We start from the raw sequence: 21,089 nt of genomic DNA, 5'->3' as shown, positions 1-21,089 counted from the left end.
TTTTCCAAAATCTAGTACATAAACACGGCATGTAAAATGTGCAGTTCTGTTTCTTTGGTGTGTCCAGTGAAAGAGAAAGTTAAGAAATTACGCAGGAAAGAAATTTAAAGAGACTCCTGTGACTCGAGCAAGAGGGAAAGACAGGAAGGGAAAAGAACGTCAGAAAAGGACAAGGAAGAAAGAATACAAAGCACCAAAACCAGGTCCAACCTACCCAGCCCCAACTAGCGAGTGCGTGCTCGCTCTCAGTAGTGCTCTGTACCACTCTATCCCTAAATTACCTCCCGACACTAAATCTGCTACCGGTAATCTTGACTAATTGAGACTTTGGCCCCTAAGCCACTCCTACCAATTTCAGCCTCAAGGTCCCACCCACTTCCCGACCTCTCATTGGCTAAAGCAGCTGCCAGTCCAGGCCGTCTATGCTCCACCTTCCTGCTAACCCTGCCTGGTACCTGAGGGTTCAGTTCCCAACTCCACTGCCTGAGGGCCCGTAGGAAATTCCTCCTCCACCGAAACTGCCACTGCGGTGCAAAGGGCTTGAGTCAACAACCCCCAGTGGAGCATCTGGAAGTTACCAAATGAACTTTTAAAAACTCTGTCTGTTGAGGAGAGGGGAACCTGACCCGGGTTTGTTGAAAATAGCCTGGGGCTACACTAGGTTGAACTCAGGATCCAGCTGGCTGCGAGAAGGTCTCTCCTTACTGTGTTAAAGGGTGGTGGCTCGGGGCTTGATCACATTAGCTTTATGAGAAGAAACTTACTGTGACAGCTCAGCAGTTTCTTCATCATATATTTGTTTTCTCTCAGACAGCTCATCAGGCAGATACTTCACTATCAATTCTTCCAACAGCTGTGTCACACAGTACCTCCTATCTGCTAGATACTAAAAGACAGTGTTATTTCACACTCCAGTACTTTTCCTACAGCAGAAAACAGGCAAAACAGTTCATAGTAAAGCCTTTATTACATATTTATACAGTCGATTCTGAATTAATTTGTGAGGAAGAACGTGACAAGTGATGCCACACAGGTCAATCTGCGCAGGCTTTGCCCCAAAGCACTGAAGACACGTGGCTGCGGTGGAGACTACCGCCGTCCAGAAGACCCTTGTCCTGCTACGACCTCAAATCCTTTCTGGGCAGCAGGAGGCCCTGCCCTCTCCCACACCAAAGGCCAATTTCTATCTGACAGCTCGTGGGTACTTCAGACTAGCATTTTAACTGAGAACCAAAAAAAATAAGCTAAGGAATAAAGAAAATAATACACTTGCTTTTATTTAGGAAAAGTGAAACTATTCTTTTTGTCCCAGTTTTGGTGGCCGAGTCTCCAGATCGTTTTTCTTGACGATTTTCCTTCCCATGTCACCCACTGTCACTCAGACCCTTGTCAAGAGGTTGCTTTTCCTACACGATCCACCCCCCAACTCTATATAAAATGGTACATTTGTACCACTCCCTTAACACTCCGGAAGACCGCCACTTGCATTTCCGCGTCATTATTCCAACTGCTAAAAGCCACCCCTCTCCTTCCAGCCTGTAAGCCTGCCTAGCCTGCAAGGTCTGGCTCCAACTTTACCTTTGTCATGAAGTCTGCCTTAATTTTTCTGTCTCCCGAGAAGCCCAGTTTTACTGCCTTTATCCCATAAAAGGCAGTTACCACACACCGCACTGTATTCCATGGACAAAAAGACATGTTTCTGTAGGTAAGTTAAAAAACTGCATAAGGCTGGGACCAGGTCAGGACGTGGGTACAGAATTTTGGAACAATAACCCATATAATAAAGTTAGGAATGACTCTTGGGAGACAATCAGAGGATAAAGAGAAGCCACATACTTTTAATCTGCAGTTGCAGCAAAAATAAGGGTTTGTCATTATCCAAGGAAGAATGGAGGAGGAGGAAGGGGGAGAGGTTGGGAAAGGGTAACAGGAGTGGTTTTCAAACTTTAGCATGAAATCAGGCTTGTTGAAAAGCAGATGGCTGAGCCCCACCCCAGAGTTCGTGATGTCGTGGCTCTGAAGTGGGGGTCTGAGAATTTGTAACAAGTTCTCAGGGAATACAGATGCTGCTCGTCAGAGGAACACATTTTGAAAACCAATGGGCTAAATAGTAGATATAATACTCGTGTATTAATTTGGGGGGAATAGGAATCTAAATTGTACAATATTTCTGGGGGATGTAGGTAACCCAGCATTTGGTTTTAAGAGTCTTATAAATACATGGTTTTGGATCAGCCATTCACCTTCCAGAAATTTATCCTAAGGAAATAGTCAAGACGCAAATCACGGAATACAAAAAAAAGAACAAAACAACTTACATACCCAACAATAGGGAAATGTTAAATCAATGGATTATTCTGCTATAAAAAAATCTTAAATACATTCCGATGAAAGAACAAAAGAAAATGACAAGCATAAAATGATAGAGCGTATCAATTTGTTTTTTTAAATATATACTTAGATTTTACCTATTAATACAGGATACCTTTAGGACACAGGATAAAGTTATTTTCAAACAGTATGCTGGCTGTATTTTTAAATAATGCTTGTTTTCCTTCAAACTCCAGACCTTTCTTAAGGTGAGGTAGCTCTAAATTTAAAGCCACGTATCTAATTATTAATTTGAAAAAAAAACACAATATACTACAGAATATTTAAAAACTCTGGAAACACACAAAAAAACATGATTAGAGTACTTCACCTGAAAACATGAAGTATATAGGCGGAAATGTAATTAATAAACTTTTTAAGAACGAGTGTGTCTTAGGTTTTTGGACTTTGTGAAAATTCTATATATGGTTTTATGTTTGACATATTGGCTTGTTATGTAAGACTCCTATCCATGTATTTAATACACATATGCTATTATAATATCTGTACAGAGTTGTTTTTTTCTGCATAGGAATTAACTATGTACATTCAAATGCAAAATGGCTTATTAATTTTTTATTCATATTTGGAAGACTTTTTTTTAAGCAATGCTGTCACCCCCCAGAGATAGGATCATTCTCGTGATCAATGCTACGGTCGTAATTGGGACCCAGAATTATAACACTGGGGCCTCACCTTATGGCTAAGGACACCCAAGCAGGATTGGGAAAATGCTGTCTTCCCATTGGTTACAAAAGATATGTACCTGAGATCCAGCTATTTCCCTAACACAGGTTATGAATAGCATTGATCATGACTGTACAAGGGGTGTGGGAAGCTGTGCCTCCAGTAAGTACACCACTTTCTAGAGCTGTGCTGCCCAAATGGTAGCCACCAGTCACATGTGTCCACTTAAATGAAAATTTAAAATACAGGTCTTCAGCTACACTTGCCACATGTGACTACCATGTTGGACAGCATAGTTATGGAGAATTTCCATCAATGCAAAAAATTCTATTAGTTGTTCCAGATGTTAAGAAGGCAGGACTAGGGCTGAAATCCAGGGTATTAGTGAGGGTGGAAGGCAAGGCAGTTGGGTTTTCCCAATACTGTCTGTCATCATTAAAACTGAACCAAGTCTCGGCCAGGTACTTGACCATACCCCCCTTTGTTTAAAAAAAAAAAAAAAAAAAAAAAAAAAAAAAATACATGGGGCTTGGCCTCCAGAACGGCCCTCCTTTCCCCTATGCTCTCCAAATTCACATTTCTCCAGCACTAGCATTTTGGGTAATGTAATGTTTTCCTTCTTGGTCAGTCAGCATATATAATGTAATTTATTCTGAACATGATAATCACTCTATTTCTGTGGGCTAAATACAAATCAGTATTGCCAAGCTTAAGATCAATAAACAGATAAATATGCAAATGTTTACCTCTTTTAAGCTTTCTTTGCAGAGAGGACAATACGGTGTATGATCTAAACAGCGCTCAAGGCAATTCTTACAGAAGGAGTGTCCACAAGGGGTTGTTACTGGCTCAAAAAACAACCTGAAATCAACCAAAATACATGTTTTCACATTAAACTATCCATGGGAAAAAGTGAGGAAATAATGGAACCATAAGACTAATCTCTATTTGAGGAAGAAGGAGGGTCTAGTGGGCAGGAGAGGAAGGAAGGGGCAGTGATATATACAATTATCCCCTCCTGAACCTTTTAAAAGTTCTCCGTCAACAGGGGTACTACTCTGCCAAGGGGTGAAAGCTATACTGACCAATGGAACAGCCCACATGGGAGCTACTAAACATTTGAAATCTGGCTGGTCCAAACTGAGAAGTGCAATAAATGTAAAATGCACATAGTCTCTGAAACTTGGTGTGTAAAATAAACAATATGAAATATATAATTATTAGTTGTTGACTAGAGTATTTCTTAATAAGCCTATAAAAGCCTTACTATATAAAATCCGTGAAAAAGAATAACCCAATAAACTTTACAGTTAATTCGTAAAGAAATATTAGGCTTAATACCAGTAAGTAATGAACAATATAGAAATACTAATTTTACTTACATGATAATTATTTCCTGAAACATGATACTTCGGAATTTCCTAGATAAAAAGGTACTTGAGAAATCATCTGGCCTAATGCCCTCACCTCACAGGTGGATGAAGCAGTCTAGGCTCAGAGATAAGGGACCTGCTCAGAACACAGCTCGTTCTTACCAGCCTGATGTGGCCAGCCACCAGGTCTCCGGGTCTCCGTGCACTGTTCCTCTGACTCCACCACAACTCAAGTAAATGGAACATGTCTTTCAAAACTATTAGTCTTCTAGAATTACAAGCATTCTACACAATGGAAATCTTTTTTCATTTATTTTTATTATTTTTTAAATTTGTTTTAAATTTACATCCAAATTAGCATCTAGTGCAGCAATGATTTCAGGAGTAGATTCCTTAGTGCCCCTTATCCATTTAGCCCATCCCCCCTCCCACAACCCCTTCAGTAACCCTCAGTTTGTTCTTCATATTTAGGAGTCTCTTCTGTTTTGTCCCCTTCCCTGTTTTTATATTCTTTTTGTTTCCCTTCCCTTATGTTCATCTCTTTGGTCTCTTAAAGTCCTCATGTGAGTGAAGTCAGATGATTTTTGTCTTTCTAATTTCACTCAGCATAATACCCTCCAGCTCCATCCAAGTAGTTGTAAATGGCAAGATTTCATTCTTTTTGATTGCTGAGTAATACTCCATTGTGTGTGTGTATATATATATATATATATGGAGTATATATGTATATATACATACACACACACACACACACACCACATCTTCTTTATCCATTCATCCATCGATGGACATTTGGGCTCTTTCCATACTTTGGCTATCGTCGATAGTGCTGCTATAAACATGGGGGTGCGTGTGTCCCTTCGAAACAGCACACCTGTATCCCCTGGATAAATGCCTAGTAGTGCAATTGCTGGGTGGTAGGGTGGTTCTATTTTTAGTTTTTTGAGGAAACTCCATACTGTTTTCCAGAGTGGCTGCGCCAGCTTGCATTCCCACACAACGGAAACCTTTATCCAACTTTACTTAAAAAGGACTTTATAGTTAAAACAAGACAGAATCATATATATACAACACGTTGTTAGCATTTTTACCCAAATCTAAAACCATGTATGTGTCTAAGTTTCAATAATATGTATAACTTTTATAGTCCTTTACAATATGTAAGTCATTAGATTCTTACAACACCTGCAATATAGGCTATGGAAATACCCCACTTTGTATGTAACGAAAATCCAAATAATATTCAGAGATTACCTGCCCAAGTTGTGAAAGGTAAGCCGAAAACTAAAATTCATATCTTTTGATTTTTAGTCCAGTATTCTGTCACTTTAGAGTAGATTACCTTTATGTACTCTGTATTTTATTTGGTAATATAAAATATGCATCTTTATAAAATTTTATACACTTACCTCATGCAGAGAGAACACTCAAAATCTGCAACATCTATTAATTCTTCTGGGATGTCACCGTAAGTTAATGAAAACGTACAGACTTCATTGCGAGTTTCTATTAAAACAAAGAGGGTTATCATCTTTAGGAAAAAGTTTAAAGACCATTCTAAATAAATAAATGTGTTCTAAATGAGTGTAGTGACATTTTTACCTCCTTGTTTTTTAAGCTTATTTCTTCCGTCTTCGTCAACAATCACATCCTGGTCTAAAAGAGACAACTTTCTTTTCAGCAGAGCACCTTTTTGTTGAACAGAGAGTAGAGGTTCCGAGGACACTCTTTTTAAACAGTCCTCTCTGGCAGGCATTTCTGTTGAATTTATAGCCTGTGCTGACCATGCACGGTTTAAGCTTCCTTTGATAAGCTCTGAAGTGACCTCTGGTATTTCTTCGTTCTACAAAAGTACAATAAACAAGGGTAACTGTATTGCGGCTCTCACCACGAACCAAACTGAAATGAAATTCCACTGTCTCAGAATGTTCTTTTTACCATTCATTTAAAAGCACCAACTTTTAATTCTAAAACCCTGATAAATAAATCATTTTACTAGTAATTATAATATAGCCTTAGACATCAAGCTGACATGTTATAATGAGGTCGATGCAGTTATGCTAATATAGTTGTTACAACCCTGAAGAAACTAAAATAAATACCACGTTCTACATTTCCCATGAGACTAAAGTTTTCTGATATTCAGGTGACCTAAAATTGTGATTAATGAACACATATTTTACATAAAAGTTCAGTGTAAAATAAAAGGCTACAGACAAAAAAATCTAATTCAGACCATGCTTAATAGATTCTATTTCTTGAAACCCAGAAAGTGAAAATCTTAACCTGTAAAAAAACAGATGCACTCAACCCATGAAAATCTTTTCTCACCCCTTACCTGCTCTGGGCTAAGCTCTGTGGCAGAGTGAGACTCTTCCATTACTACAGGAAAACCAAAAGGTTTGTTTTTAATACATGGCAATGAACTCCAGGAAGAGTCCTTCAGGCCTTCTTTTAAGTTTTCAGGTGACAATAAATCACATAAAATCTGTAAGAGAAATGTAAAGGTAATGGAAAATGTATGATTAGGGATAATTTAATATAAAGCTATCTAAGAAATTTTAGAAAATTCACAGCAGACATTGTTTTTAATGAGCAGAGGAGGAAGAGATTAAGCAACAAACAGAAATGCCAAACTATTCAAAAGTCTTGTAAAACCACGGCGTGCCTGAATGGGGTCAGATCACGTCAAAGAAATAATTCAAAAGAAAAGCATTGGAGTGGCTAGACTACCAGCCTAGAAGTTACCCAATATTAAAACTGACTTTTTAATGGAGGATTATAAAGAGATTTTTGGATGAGAGAGAGAGAGAGAAGGACTATGGGAAGGGCAGACAGAGGGAGAGAGAGAATCCCAAGCAGCCTCCGCGCTGTCAGAGCAGAGCCCAGCACAAGCTTGAACTCATGAACCATGAGATCGTGACCTGAGCTGAAACCAAGAGTCAGACACTTAACTGACTGAGCCACCCAGGTGCCCTGTAAAAAGAAGAGATCTCAACAGAAGTAGAAAATATTTACCTCTCAACATTAGTGAGCCCCAGCCTATCAAGTTCACAGTTCACCCCAAAGTATACTTTAAGACTGGACTTAGAGTGTTTAAGTGAATTAAAGAACTTGTAATTCTAATCACAAAACTCTTAAAATTCCACTTATTTACCCTGAATTTAGCTTCTCACTGAGTAACCTACACGGGTAGCCACCATTGCCCAGCTCTCTCGGGTGGGAGCACCATATGGCAGCTGTCCCTTAACAGCTGTGAGTTAACCTGGGAGGCAGCTGTCCCATCAGAATTTCTGGGTGCTTCTATCAGGAATACATCTTAAACAAAACCATGGTAGGTTAAGCGAGGGAAGAACCTGGCTAGAAGGAAATGAGTAGGACCCAAATGATTGTTATTGTCGAATAAACTATATTAAATGAACAGCAGAGCATTTCTTAAAGTCTAAACGTGGATGTTTAGTTTTTCAGTTGCATTACCTCTCAAACTCACAAAAATCAGATTACTCCTGAATCATTGCTATAAGGTAAATAAATAGGAGATATATTCAATGTACATAAAAGTGCTTATCTGGTAGGAGCTCAAGCAATATCCCCTTTAATGAACAAACAATATTCCCTTTAAAATTTGTATGTTTTTACTTTTCTCCTGGCTTAAAAAAATGCATTAAACACTCAACTACTCTAGAACCCAGCAACTCCACTAAGTATTTACCAAAGAGATATAAAAACTTACGTTCACAAAACGACTTGTTCAAGAATGTTAATTCATAGCAGCAGCTGGTAACAATCCAAATGAAAATCACTATTAACTGTGAATACCACAAATTGTGGTATGTTCCTACAATGGAATACTTAGTGAACAAGAAAAAATTGCTGGATAGATCCCAAAACTATGATGTTCTGCAAAAAAAGCCAGCCACAAAAGAGCACACACTGTGTGGTTTCACTTGTACGAAGTTCTAAAGTAGGCAAAACTACTCTGTGGTAATAAAGATCTAAACAGTAGTTGTCTCTGGGAGCAGGGATAGAGGCGATTTGCTGAAAAGGGAATGACTGGACTTTCCAGCATGGTGACAATAGTCTATATCGTGCTGTTACATGGATGTTTAATTTCTCAAAACTCACCAGACTGTAAAATCCATGCAGTTTATTATATGTAAATCATACCACAATTTACAAAAAGCGTACTGGGAGAAAACCAAATATTTCAGAGTATCACTTGTTTTGCATTTACCTGGCCTTATTAAACAACAAACAAATGTTTACAGAAATATAAGGATATCTAGTAGCATAGAAAATGCAAAATTATAAGCCCTTAAAAAGGTCTGCAGTGTCCCCAGGGAGATACCACTAACAAATATAAAACAGTTGAAAAACACATGAGAGTAAACGATTTTTTGTTAAATCAATGGGCTGGAAGGTATATGCAAGCAAGCCTCAGAGAAGATACGCAGAGGTTAGCTGTATGTATGAGGCATCCGGGACCTGAGAAAATTTTCAAAATTCTCATACTTCAAAGTGCACAAGAATTTTCCTAGGTGTTTGTAAAACTATGCCTGAATTCCAGAGATTCTAATTCCAAAGGTCTGTGGTGAAGTCCAGGAATCTTTATACTTACCATGCCCCTAAGGTGATTCTAAATAAAGCCACAATGTAAAAAACACTATAGAGGTGATAAATAACACGGCATGTTTTAAAGATATTGAGGAGAACATCGTGATTGGGCACTGCAATTGTATCGGGGTAGATTTTCCAAAAACACTTTTCAAAGACTCTAGTCTTTCCAGATACTCTAAATAAGTTTGACAAAAGTTGAATGCTACCGTCATGTTAGTACAGCAAAAACTGAGAATTTCTGAACAAACCTGTTTAACCTGGTTTAACCCAATGTTTCCCAAAGTCATTTAATCAGAGAACCTCCTCCCTTTTTTCTTAACACCAACTAACACACCACAAAACAAACTCTGGAAAGTGATAGATGGATTACTGAAAAAATTAAGAAAGAACGAACCGGGGCAATACTATGGGCAACCATGGAAAATAAGCAAAACTTAGACTGGAAATTAAACGAAAAAAGCAAGTCAACAAAAATTCCTGAATAGGAGTCCCAAAGTGAGAAAAGAAAGAGTAGGAAAACTTATTTGAAGAAGTAGTGGCTGAAAACTTCTCTAACCTGGGGAAGAAAATAGAATTTGCAGATTCAGGAAGCACAGAGTTGCAAATCAGATGAACCTAAAGAGATCCAAACCAAGACACATTATAGCTCAAACGGGACAGTTTAAAGAGAGAATCCTAAGAGCAGCAAAAGAAAAAACTTATTACACAAAAGGGAAACCCCATATGGCCATTAGCAGATTTATTACCAGAACCTTTGCAGGCCAGAAGGAAAATGGCATGACATATTCAAAATGCTGAAGCTGAAAGGAAAAACCGTCCACCAAGAGTTCTCTACCCAGAAAGATTATCATTCAGAATTAGAAAAAAAAAAAAAAAAAAGATTAAGAGTGTTCCAGGCAAGCAAAAGCTAATGGAATTCATCACCACTAAACTGGCCCTACAAGACATGTTAAAGGGACTTCTCTAAACTGAAAAGAAGTGGCACTAATATTAACAAGAAAACATATCAAAGGAAAAATCTCAGGGGGAAACATAAATATACAGTAAAGGTGAGTAGAGCAACCACTTATAAATAAAGCAAATATGAAGGTTAAAAGACAGAAATAGTAAAATTAACTGAAATTACAATAATTGGTTAAGAGATGTCTGAAATAAAGAGATGTATAAGGTGACATCAAAAATATAAAAGGTGAAGGGGGAGAAAAATGTAGTTTTGGAATGTGTTCAAACTTAAGTTGCCATCAACTCAAAACAGACCATTACAAAGTAAGTTATATGTGAGCCTTACAGTGACCACACAAAAACTGACAGTAAATATGCAAAAGAAAATGAGAAAAGAATCAAAGCATAACACTAAAGGAAACCATCAAACTACGAGGAGAGAAAAAGGAGAAGAGAGAGGAATGATGAAAACAGGCAAACAATAATTAACAAAATGGCAACGGGCACATAACTATCAATATTTAAGTGAAAACAGACTATACTTTCTAATCTAAAGACAAAGGGTGGCTAAACAGATAACAAACCCAGATCCATCTACATGCTGCCTACGAGACACTTACTTCGGGATACACACATTATGAAAGTGAAAGGAGAGACGTTCCAAGCAAATGGAAATGAAAAGAAAGTTACACGCTGTACTCATAGCAGACAAGAGACTTTAAAACGAAGACTTTAAAAGAAGAGCAGCACATAAAAATAAACAAGATTCAACAAGGAAACAACATTTATAAGCATATGTACATGCAACACAGGAGTACCAAAATATGCAGCAAATAAAATGAACCTAAAGGGAGAAACTGACAGCAATAATAATGAGGGACTTTAACACCCCATTTACATCAATGGATAGATCATCCTGATAGAAAACTAATAAGGAACAATTGGTCTCAAATGACACATTAGACCAGATGGACTTAACAGGTATATACAGAACGTTGCATCCCAAAGCAGCAGAATACACATTCTTCTCAAGAGCACATGAAACATTCTGCAGAACAGATCATGTTGAAACAAGTCTCAAATTCAAGAATACTGAAATCCTATCAAGCATCTTCTAGAACCACATTGGTATTACACTAGCCATTACAAGGGGGAAATAAAACTGAATAAAAACAACCCAAAATGTGGAGATTAAATACCATGCTACTAAACAACAAATTACTCATCAAAGAAATCAAATAAAAAAAAAAACAGCTAGAGACAAATGAAAATAGAAATACAATGTACTGAAATCTTTACGATGCAGGAAAAGATGTTCTAAGAAGTATACCTCAAGAAACAAGAAAAATCTCAAATAAACAATCTAATTTTATATCTAAAGAAGCTAAAAAAGAGGAACAAAGCCCAAAGTCATAGGAGAAAGGAAATAATAAAGATCATAGCAGAAATAAATGAAATAGAGACAAAAAGAGGGAAGGTCAAAAAATTAAGAGCTGGATCTTTGAACAAATAAATAAGATGGACAAATGTTTAGCTAGACTAACCAAAAAAAAAAAAAAAAAGAGAGCTCTTGACTTAGAAAGAAATAGAAAATTTGGACAGCCCAATTCCTGGCAATGAAATTAAATCAGTAGGAGCGCCTGGGGGGCTCAGTTAGTTAAGTGTCCAACTCCTGATTTTGGTTCAGGTCATGATCTCATGGTTCCTGAGTTAGAGCCCCACATCTATCAGTGCAGAGCCTGCTTGGAATTCTCTCTCCCTCTCTCTCTCTGCCTCTCCCCTACTTGTGCACGTTCTCTGAAAATAAACTTTTAAAAATAAGTAAAACATTGTATAATGTTTAAAAAATGTATAATTGTTTAAAAAAATTGAATTAGTAAACAAAAACGTCCCAACAAACAAAAGTCCAGGAGCAGATGGCTACATAGAGGAATTCTAACCAAATATTTAAATAAGAGTTAACGTCTATTCTCAAACTATTCCAAAAAATCAAAAGGAAGGAAAGATTCCAAATTCATTCTATGAGGCCAACATTATTCTGATACCAAAACCAGATGAAGACAATACAAAAAAAGAAAACTATAGGCAAATATCTCTGATGAATACAGATGCACAAATCCTCCATAAAATATTAGCAAACAGAATCCAATAGCACATTAAAAAAAATCATTCATCACAATCATGTGGGATTTATTCCTGGGATACAAGGGTGGTTCAATATTCACAAATCAATCAACGTGATATATCACATCAATAAGAGAAAGGATAAAAGCCACAGAACCATTTCAATAGAGGCAGTAAAAACAATTGGCAATTCATGATAAAAACCCTCAAAAAAGTAGGTTTAGAGGAAATATACTTCAACATAATAAAGACCATATATGAAACCAGAGCTAACAACATACTCAGTAATGAAAAATTGAGAGCTTTTCCCCTAAGGTCAGGGGATAGGCAAGGATATCCACTCTCAACACTTTTGACATAGTATTGGAATTCCTAGCCATGTAACTGACAAGAAAAAGGAATAAAAATTATCCAAATTGGTAAGGAAGAAGTAAAACTTTCACTATTTGCAGATGACATGATACTCTATATAGAAAACCCTAAAGACTCCACCAAAAAACTACTAGAACAGACAAATGAATTCAGTAGAGTCATAGGATACAAAATCAATGTGCAGAAATCTGTTGCACTTCTATATACTAATAAGCAGCAGAAAGAAATCAGGAAAACAATCCCACTTACAAATTATTTATTGATAATTGATAATCTTATTAAAATAATAAGATACCAGGAATAAACCTAACCAAAGAGGTGAAAGACCCGTACTCTATAAACTATAAAACACGGGGGAAAGAAACTGAAGACAACACAAATGGAAAGACATTCCATGCTCATAGGCTGACGAACAAGTATTATTAAAATGTCTATACTACTGAAAGCAATCTACAGATTTAATACAATCCTTATCAAAATACCAACAGCTATTTTCACAGAACTGGGACAAACAATTCAAAAATTTGTAAGCAACCACAAAAGACCTCGAACAGCCAAAGCAATTTTGAAAAAGAAAAGCAAGCTAGAGGAATCACAATTCCAGACTTCAAGATCCATTACAAAGCTGTAGTAATCAAAGCAGTATGGTACTGGCACAAAAACAGACAACAGATTAATGGAGCACAATAGAATACTCAAAAATAAATACATGATTACTTGGTCAGTTAATCTTCGACGAAGCAGGAAAGAATATCCAGTTGGAAAAAAGACCGTCTCTTCAACAAGTGATGTTGGGAAAACTGGACCACTTTCTTACACCATACACAAAAATAAATCCCAAATGGATTCAAGACCTAAATGTGAGACCTGAAGCCATAAAAATCCTAGAAGACAGCACAGGCAATAACATCTCTGACACTGGTCATAGCAACATTTTTCTAGATATGTCTCCTGAGGTAAGGGAAACACAAGCAAAAATAAACTATTGAGACTACATCTAAATAAGTAGCTTCTGCACAGCGAAGGAAGCCATCAACAAAACAAAAAGACAACCTCCTGAATGAGAGAAGATATTTGCAAATAACATATCCAATAAGGGGTTAATATCCAAAACATATAAAGAATTTCTACAGTTCACCACCCCCTAAAATGTAATCCAATTAAAAATGAGCAAGTACATGAATAGACATTTTTCCAAAGAAGACATAAACCTGGCCAACAGATACATGAAAAGATGCTCAACATCACTAATCATCAGGGAAATGAAAATCAAAACCATAATCAGATATTGCCTCACAGCTGTCAAATGGCTAAATAAAAAACACAAGAAATAACAGGTGTTGGCAAGGATGTGGAGAAAAAAAAGAACCCTTAGGCATTGTTGGTAGGAATACAAGCCGGTGCAACTACTGTGAAAACTGTGTAGGTCACTCAAAAAATTAAAATAGAAATACCATATGATCTAGTAATTCCACTACTGGTTATTTACCCAAAATGAAAACAGTAATTTGAAAAGACAGATGCACCCCTATGTTTACTGCAGTATTCGTAATAGGCAAGCTATGGAAACAACAGATGAGTGGATAAAGATGTGTGTATATACACACACATATATAATGGAATATCACTTGGCCATAAAAAAGAATGATATTGTGCCATTTGCAACAACATGGATCTACAAGTTATAATGCTAAGGGAAATAAATCAGTCACAGAAAGACAAATACCATATGATTTCACTCATACGTGGAATTTAAGAAACAAAACAAATGAACAAAGAAAAAAAGAAACAAAACACAGATTCTTAAATATAGAGAACTGGTGATTGCCAGAGGGGAGGTTGGTGGGGTGGAGGTGAAACAGATAAAGGGGTTAAGAATGCATTATCATGATGAGCTCTAAATAATGTATAGAATTGTTAAATCACTATAGTGTACACATGAAACTAATATAACTGTATATCAATTTTACTAGAATAAAAAATAGTAAAAAAAAAAAATCTGTCAAATCCAAAAAAAGAGGGCTCAGAGAAACAAAATGAGAAATGAGACGTTACAAATGACACACCAAATTATAAGACACTACTACAAACAATTATATGCCAACAAATTGGACAACCTAGAAGAAATGAATAACTTTGTAGACATACACATTCCTCCAAGACTGAGTCATGAAGAAACAGAAAATTTGAATAGATCAATCACTAGTAAGAAGATTGAATCAGTAATCAGAACCTCCCAACAAACAAAAGTCTAGGACCAGATGGCTTACTGATGAATTCTACCAAACATTTAAAGAAGATTTAATACTTATCCTTCTCAACTCTTCCAAAAACTTGAAGAAGGAACACTTCCAAAAATAATTTTATGATGCCACCAAGCTGACAAGAACACCACAGAAAAAGAAAATTACAGGCCATTATCAGTGATTAAAATTAATGCAAAAATCCTCAACAAAATATTATTTAACTGAATTCAACAATACAGTAAAAGGTTCATGCATCATGATCAAATGGGATTTATTCCAGGGATGCAGGGATGATTAAACAACCAATCGATCCAATCAACATGATACACCACATTAACAAAACAGGATAAAAATCATATGATAATCTCATTAGATATGGGTTTGACAAAAGTCAACATCCATGTATGACAAAAACTGTTAAAGTAGATACGGAGGGAATGCACTTAAACATAAAGAGGCCACATATGACAGACCTGTAGCTAGCATCATACTCAGTGGCAAAAACCTGAGAGCATTTCCTCTATGATCAGGAATAAGATAAGGATGCCCATTCTCACCACTTTACTGATCATAGTACTGGAAATCCTAGTCACAGCTATTAGGCAAGAAAAAGAAATAAAAGGCATCCAAATTGGAAAGAAAGAAATAAAATGTCACTATTTGTAGATGACATGGTACTACATACAAAAAACTAAAGATTCCACAAAAGACCTGTTAGAACTAATAAAAGAATTCAGTAACTTAGCAAGATACAAAACCAACATACAGAAATTTGTGGCATTTCTATAAATTAATTAGGATTTATCAGAAAGAGAAAATAAGAAAATAATCCAATTTACAATTGCATCAAAAATAAAATATTGGGGAATAAATTTAATGAAGGAGGTGAAAGATGTATACACTCTAAGACCCTGATAAAAGAAAGAAACAAATAAATGGGAAGATATACCATGATCATGGATTGGAAGAATAATATTATTAAAATATCCATACTCCCCAAAGCAATCTACAGATTCAATGTAATCCCTATCAAAATCCCAATGGCATTTTTCCATCCAATTAGACCAAGTAATCCTAAAATTGTAGAAAACCACAAAAGATCCCAAATAGCCAAAGCAATCTTAAGAAAGGAGAAAAATGCTGGAGCATGCTCCTTGATTTCAAACTATAGGACAAAACTACAGTAATCAAAACAGTACAATGGCGGCATAAAAACGGATACACACACACATGGACCAGAAATGAATCAAACCCATACATATATGGAGAATTAATTTACAACAAAGGAGCCAAGAACATTCAATGGAGAATGAATGAGTCTCTTTAATAAATGTTGCTGGGAAAGCTGGTTAGACACAGGCAAAAGAATGAAACTAGACCAGTATCTTTCACCATACATAGAAATTAACTCAAAATGGATTAAAAATGTGAATTTAAGACCTGAAATCACAAATTCCTAAGAGAAAACATAGATGGTTAACTCAACACAGGTTTTAGCAGTATTTTTGTGGATCTGACTCCAAAAGCAAGAAAAAGAGCAATAATAAACAAATGGGATTGCATCAAACTAAAGAGCTTCTGCACAGTATAAGGAATCATCAAAACAAAAAGGCAACCTACCGAATGGAGATTTTTGCAAATCATGTATCTGACAAGGGATTAATATCCAAGATATATAAAGAACTCCTACAACTCAACAACAAAAAAACCTAATTAGAAAATGGGCAGAGGATCTGAATAGACATTTTTCCAAAGACACACAGATGGCCAACAGGAACATAAAAAGGTGCTCAGTATCACTAATCAGGGAGCTATAAATCAAAACCACAATAAGGTATCATCTCACAATGGTTAGAATGGCTACTATCAAAAAGACAAGAAATAACAAGTGTTAGAGAGGATGTAAAGAAAAGTGAACTGTTGGTGGTAAAGCCACTATGGAAAACAGTATGGAGATTCTTTGACAAATTAAGAACAGAATACCACATCATGCAGCTATTCTACTTCTGGGTATGTATCTTTAGAATGCAAAAACACTGATTTGAAAAGATTTGCATTCCTATGTACATTGTTATGCATTCCTATGTACATGTAGCATTCTTTACATAGCATTCTTTACATAGCATCCTATGTACATATGCATTCCTATGTACGTGTAGCATTATTTACAATAGCTGAGAAACGGAAACAACTTAAATGTCCATTAATAGATGAATGAAGATATAGTATACCTATGCGATGGACTACCACTTAGCCAAAAAAAAAATGGTATCTTGCCATTTGTGACATCAATGGACCATGAAGGTATTATGGTAAGTGAAATAAGTCAGATGGAGAAATGCAAACATTGTATGACTTCACTCAAATGTGGAATCTCAAAAAAACAAAAAACAAAAAAACAAAAAACAGATAGACATGAACACACAAAACAAAAAGAAAACAAATTCCCAGATATGGAGAACAGACTGGTGGTTACCAGAGAGGAAGGGGTCTGTATAAAATGAGGGAAGGAGGCACTGTATGGTGATGAATGGTAAATAGACTTTTAGTGGTGATCTCTTTGTAGTGTATACTAATGTTGGATTATAATGTTGTACACTGAAACTTATATATGTTATATACCCATTTTGTTTCAATTAAAAAAAATTTCTGAGCAGGAATATCATGATAACAATATTTAATTAAGGATGGTTAGTCTGGCTGCAAACAAACTATTAAAAACACCTAAATTTAAGCAAAAATAATGCTTTTAAATATCTGTGAATGAAATAGTTTGATTTCAGTAAAAACTCAATATACTAAGTATATGAACCTTAAAACCACTTGTCAAACTGCTACTGAAGTTGACTCATGGACTCCTTATGCTCTTTCCCAAAAAAGCATTTTTAAAAAGACCTATGTCTTAGACTTGCCTTGAACTATTATAGTTGGTAAACCAGTTACCTTTTCTACTTCTAGCTTTGCAGGTGCAAAATCTTCATCAAGGGCTAGGCATTGAAGAAAGAGTTGTAAGGCATCACCTAAAAAACCAGCATCATGGAGTACTTTTCCTTTCCTGAAGTAGACCTTCAATGAAAGCACACATACACAACCTTTACTAACAGAATTATTTCTTAGAAATCCATATCAAGGAAAATAAAAATGGTCTGCTTGGAAATGTGCATTTTGAAACTCTAAATGACTCTGAGAGTCCGAAGCATTTCAAAGGTATATTTACACACTTCCCTGGAGAAGCACTTCTGGGAAAATGACTTCAAAATCAAATTTCTAATTATATCACTTCAGTAATAAATCTAGAGATTCTTTTTTTTTTTTTTTTAACAGTTTTAAAGTTGTGCATACAGATTATTTCCCTTGTTAATATATATTTGCCTTGGGCATCATGGGATTCTGTATCATTTTCCTTATTAATTTAGAATTTTTACAACATCCTTACTATTGTGTCCTCAAAAGCATGGTTTTGAACGGGAAGAAATCATATAAAATAGTAACTTCTGGCTTAAAAGGACATATATGAGACATGAACTGATTTGCCTTGGCAATTTAATAACAAGGAGAATTAATAAACTGATTACTTATAATATACTTGCCTCAAGTCTTTTTTAAAACCATATGGGCAAGGCAACCTCCACTGTTCCCATTTACTGCATTAAATCACTGCCTAATCTGATCCCCATCGTTATGCCTCAATTTACAGCCTGAAGGACCTCTTCTCTTTCCATCAATAAACTTCCTTCATCAGTTTTCAGTTTGGCTCCACCTTTACAATGTGACCAGTTTTATGTGACGAAATTCTGTATAATAAGATCTCTTATTTTTTTTTTTCCCCTCTGTGCCTGAATTCAGGCTGTTCTTTAGTTAGGAAATAGAGGTCTCTTATAATTAAAAAAATTGTTAGATAGCCATCCACTCAAAATATTAACCCTAGATTTCTAGAGCTCCATATACTTTAAGAGTCAATCAATCTATTCTGTTAAAACTTATAACCATAACTTAATGCATGCTCCCTACAGGTTAAACTTGAAACGTATGCAAATGTGAAACAGTAACTTTACCTCAGGCCAATTTGGCAGTTCCAAGAGAACTGCATTTAAATCTTCTATGGCTGCTTTAAACTCTTGGAGACCAGCATATGATTCTGCTCGGTAAATTTTGAGAGTCACATCGCTGGGCTCTGAAACACATGTTTTATAAAGGTTTATTTTAAAAATATTATTGTATAATCTACAAAATACATACCAGATTAAGAACTGACTTAGTGATTCCAGCCAATAACCACCAAAGTACAATACAGGTGCAACCCATTTACATGTTGAGTTTTATCTAGAAGTTTTATCACATGACTATTAAGTAGACATTGTGAGCACAGGAAATGATGGTTTTTAAGTACTGGAAATATTTTATAATATGAATAATCACCTTAAAGAAAATGAATGTTTTCTTAAAATAGGGCATTCTATACAAATTTGAAAAACGGGTCTTAGATGTTTAAAGATTTATCTTTCAATGATAAATCTTATGCTATGATAAATCTTAATTTTTTATACCTTAAATTCTAAGTCCTTACTTATAAACAACCATATATGTAACTAGTGCACAGTGTACAAAGACTGACCAAGACTGTCTTAGGCTCAAACTAGTAACAAAGACTAACCAAGGCTCAAACTTAGGAAGGTATACAATGGTCCTGATTCTGGAGGAAGTGGGGTGAGAATTTAAGAGGTCAAAATTTGAATTCCTGCCATTTGCAAACACTGGTATTGGATCATCCCAAAACAGATTTAATTTCAAGTATTTCTGAGGAAAAAAGCTTTGTCGATAATTTCACTACTACCCTCTACATCTTTACCTGAGAAACCAAAGTAGTATTCAATAGCATTCAGAATTTTGGTTAGCTGGTTCACCTATATGACACTATAATCAATTACTGTAGGTACACAGATCGTAAAAGTCTGAGCCAGAAACTAATTTTCAGTGCATCTAGACAAAATTAATCTGACTTTTCTTTTAAAGCTATTCATCTTTGAAGCCTTCAAAAATGTATGCTTACCAACTAAAGCTTTCATCATGAAAAGGGCATAAAGACCCATAATGCCTCATTAAAAAGACAAAAAAACCCACTAATAAAACTCCCCAAGAGCTCCTTGGTTTACTCTAGTTTTTAAAGGACTGCTTTCCTACAGGTAAGTCTCAACAATGAAATTGGCCTTTTTCAGCTGATGCTTAAGAATTGGAACGAAGTATCTCAGGAAAATATTTCATGCTTCCCAAATAAAAAAGACATGTCTAGAATATTTTGTCTTTTGTTTCTTAAAGTAATAGAATTGGAAACCATTCTCTCTGAACAAAAGCACATGGAAAGTGAAAGCTCAGCATGATTCATCATCAGGCAAGAATGAAGAGTCCTGGCACAAGGCTTGACCCTGTAGGTGTTCAAAAGATTTTGTTTTATCCCCATTTTATCCCTTGAAGAGCTTACAATCTAATTAGAAATGTTCATTTTATTGTGAAATGGGATCATGTAATCCTCATTTGACAAACACAACTGGAGTTCAGAAAACGGAGAGCAGCGTGCCAAAATAGTCCAAGAATGAGTAGTCAACGCAAAAGCATCTAAAACCCCGAGCCGCAAAGGACTGCTCACCCAGAGCTGGGGTGCTTCCAGTAGCCTAAGACCCCTCCTCTGCTCCAGCACCTCAGAGAGAGGGAGTTCACTGTTGCAAATCCTTGACTTTGCCAACTTTACATCCTTCATTTCTTCAATCTGACCCTGGTCTTTTCCAATCTTACTGCTAACAGCTTTTGTTAAGGGTCCAGACCCACATCTCTATGATTTTTGCAACAGCTTGCTAACTGCTCTCACTGCCTCCATCCGGTTTTACCCTACTATATCCTCACCATCCACAAGATCAGATAGGTATTTAGTACAACAGACCAATCCCTACACACCCGGCATCTGCCCATCCCTCCAGCCTTTCTTCCTGCATGGTCAACCTCCCCCTTTGGGCTCCAGGAATACCTAAGCTCATCCTGCCCCACACGTGCCATTCTATTTCATGCCTCCTTCCTTTGCTCACAGAAGTCCCTCCTTGTCACAGCTCTGCTTCAGTGCCACTCTGCTGCCCCATGGTCTGGGGAACGGTTTCTCATCCAGCACGACTCCGCTCAGCAGTCTCTTCTCAAGATGCTTTAGCCTGAGCCCGCCTTCACTTGGCACATTGCAAGGATCAGGAGCGGCAGCCCTGAGGTCACACCGCCTGGGTTCAACTCCAGGCTCCTCCACTTGCTCGGCATGACTGGGACAAACTGCCAAACACCTCTGTACTGTTTCCTCAGCTATAAAATTGAGGATTTTTTT

General features: G+C 36.4%; 1 protein-coding gene across 1 annotated transcript in view; it reads right to left on the bottom strand.

The window, feature by feature from the left end:
* The window catches only part of LONRF1 (LON peptidase N-terminal domain and ring finger 1), a 37,550-nt gene that overhangs the window by 8,230 nt on the left and 8,231 nt on the right, over nucleotides 1-21,089 (bottom strand). The window contains exons 2-8 of the mRNA XM_027077291.2: nucleotides 18,787-18,905; nucleotides 17,675-17,797; nucleotides 6,769-6,918; nucleotides 6,033-6,273; nucleotides 5,840-5,936; nucleotides 3,804-3,918; nucleotides 765-886 (exon numbers count right to left, since the gene is read on the bottom strand). Of these exons, the coding sequence (XP_026933092.1) occupies nucleotides 765-886; nucleotides 3,804-3,918; nucleotides 5,840-5,936; nucleotides 6,033-6,273; nucleotides 6,769-6,918; nucleotides 17,675-17,797; nucleotides 18,787-18,905 (967 nt within the window). The remainder of the gene's footprint in view (nucleotides 1-764; nucleotides 887-3,803; nucleotides 3,919-5,839; nucleotides 5,937-6,032; nucleotides 6,274-6,768; nucleotides 6,919-17,674; nucleotides 17,798-18,786; nucleotides 18,906-21,089) is intronic.

This window comes from Acinonyx jubatus, chromosome B1, assembly GCF_027475565.1.
Source record: "Acinonyx jubatus isolate Ajub_Pintada_27869175 chromosome B1, VMU_Ajub_asm_v1.0, whole genome shotgun sequence".
Classification (NCBI taxonomy): Eukaryota; Metazoa; Chordata; class Mammalia; order Carnivora; family Felidae; genus Acinonyx; species Acinonyx jubatus.
The sequence above is the reverse complement of the archived record's forward strand: the minus strand, read 5'-3'. Positions and strand labels throughout refer to the sequence as shown.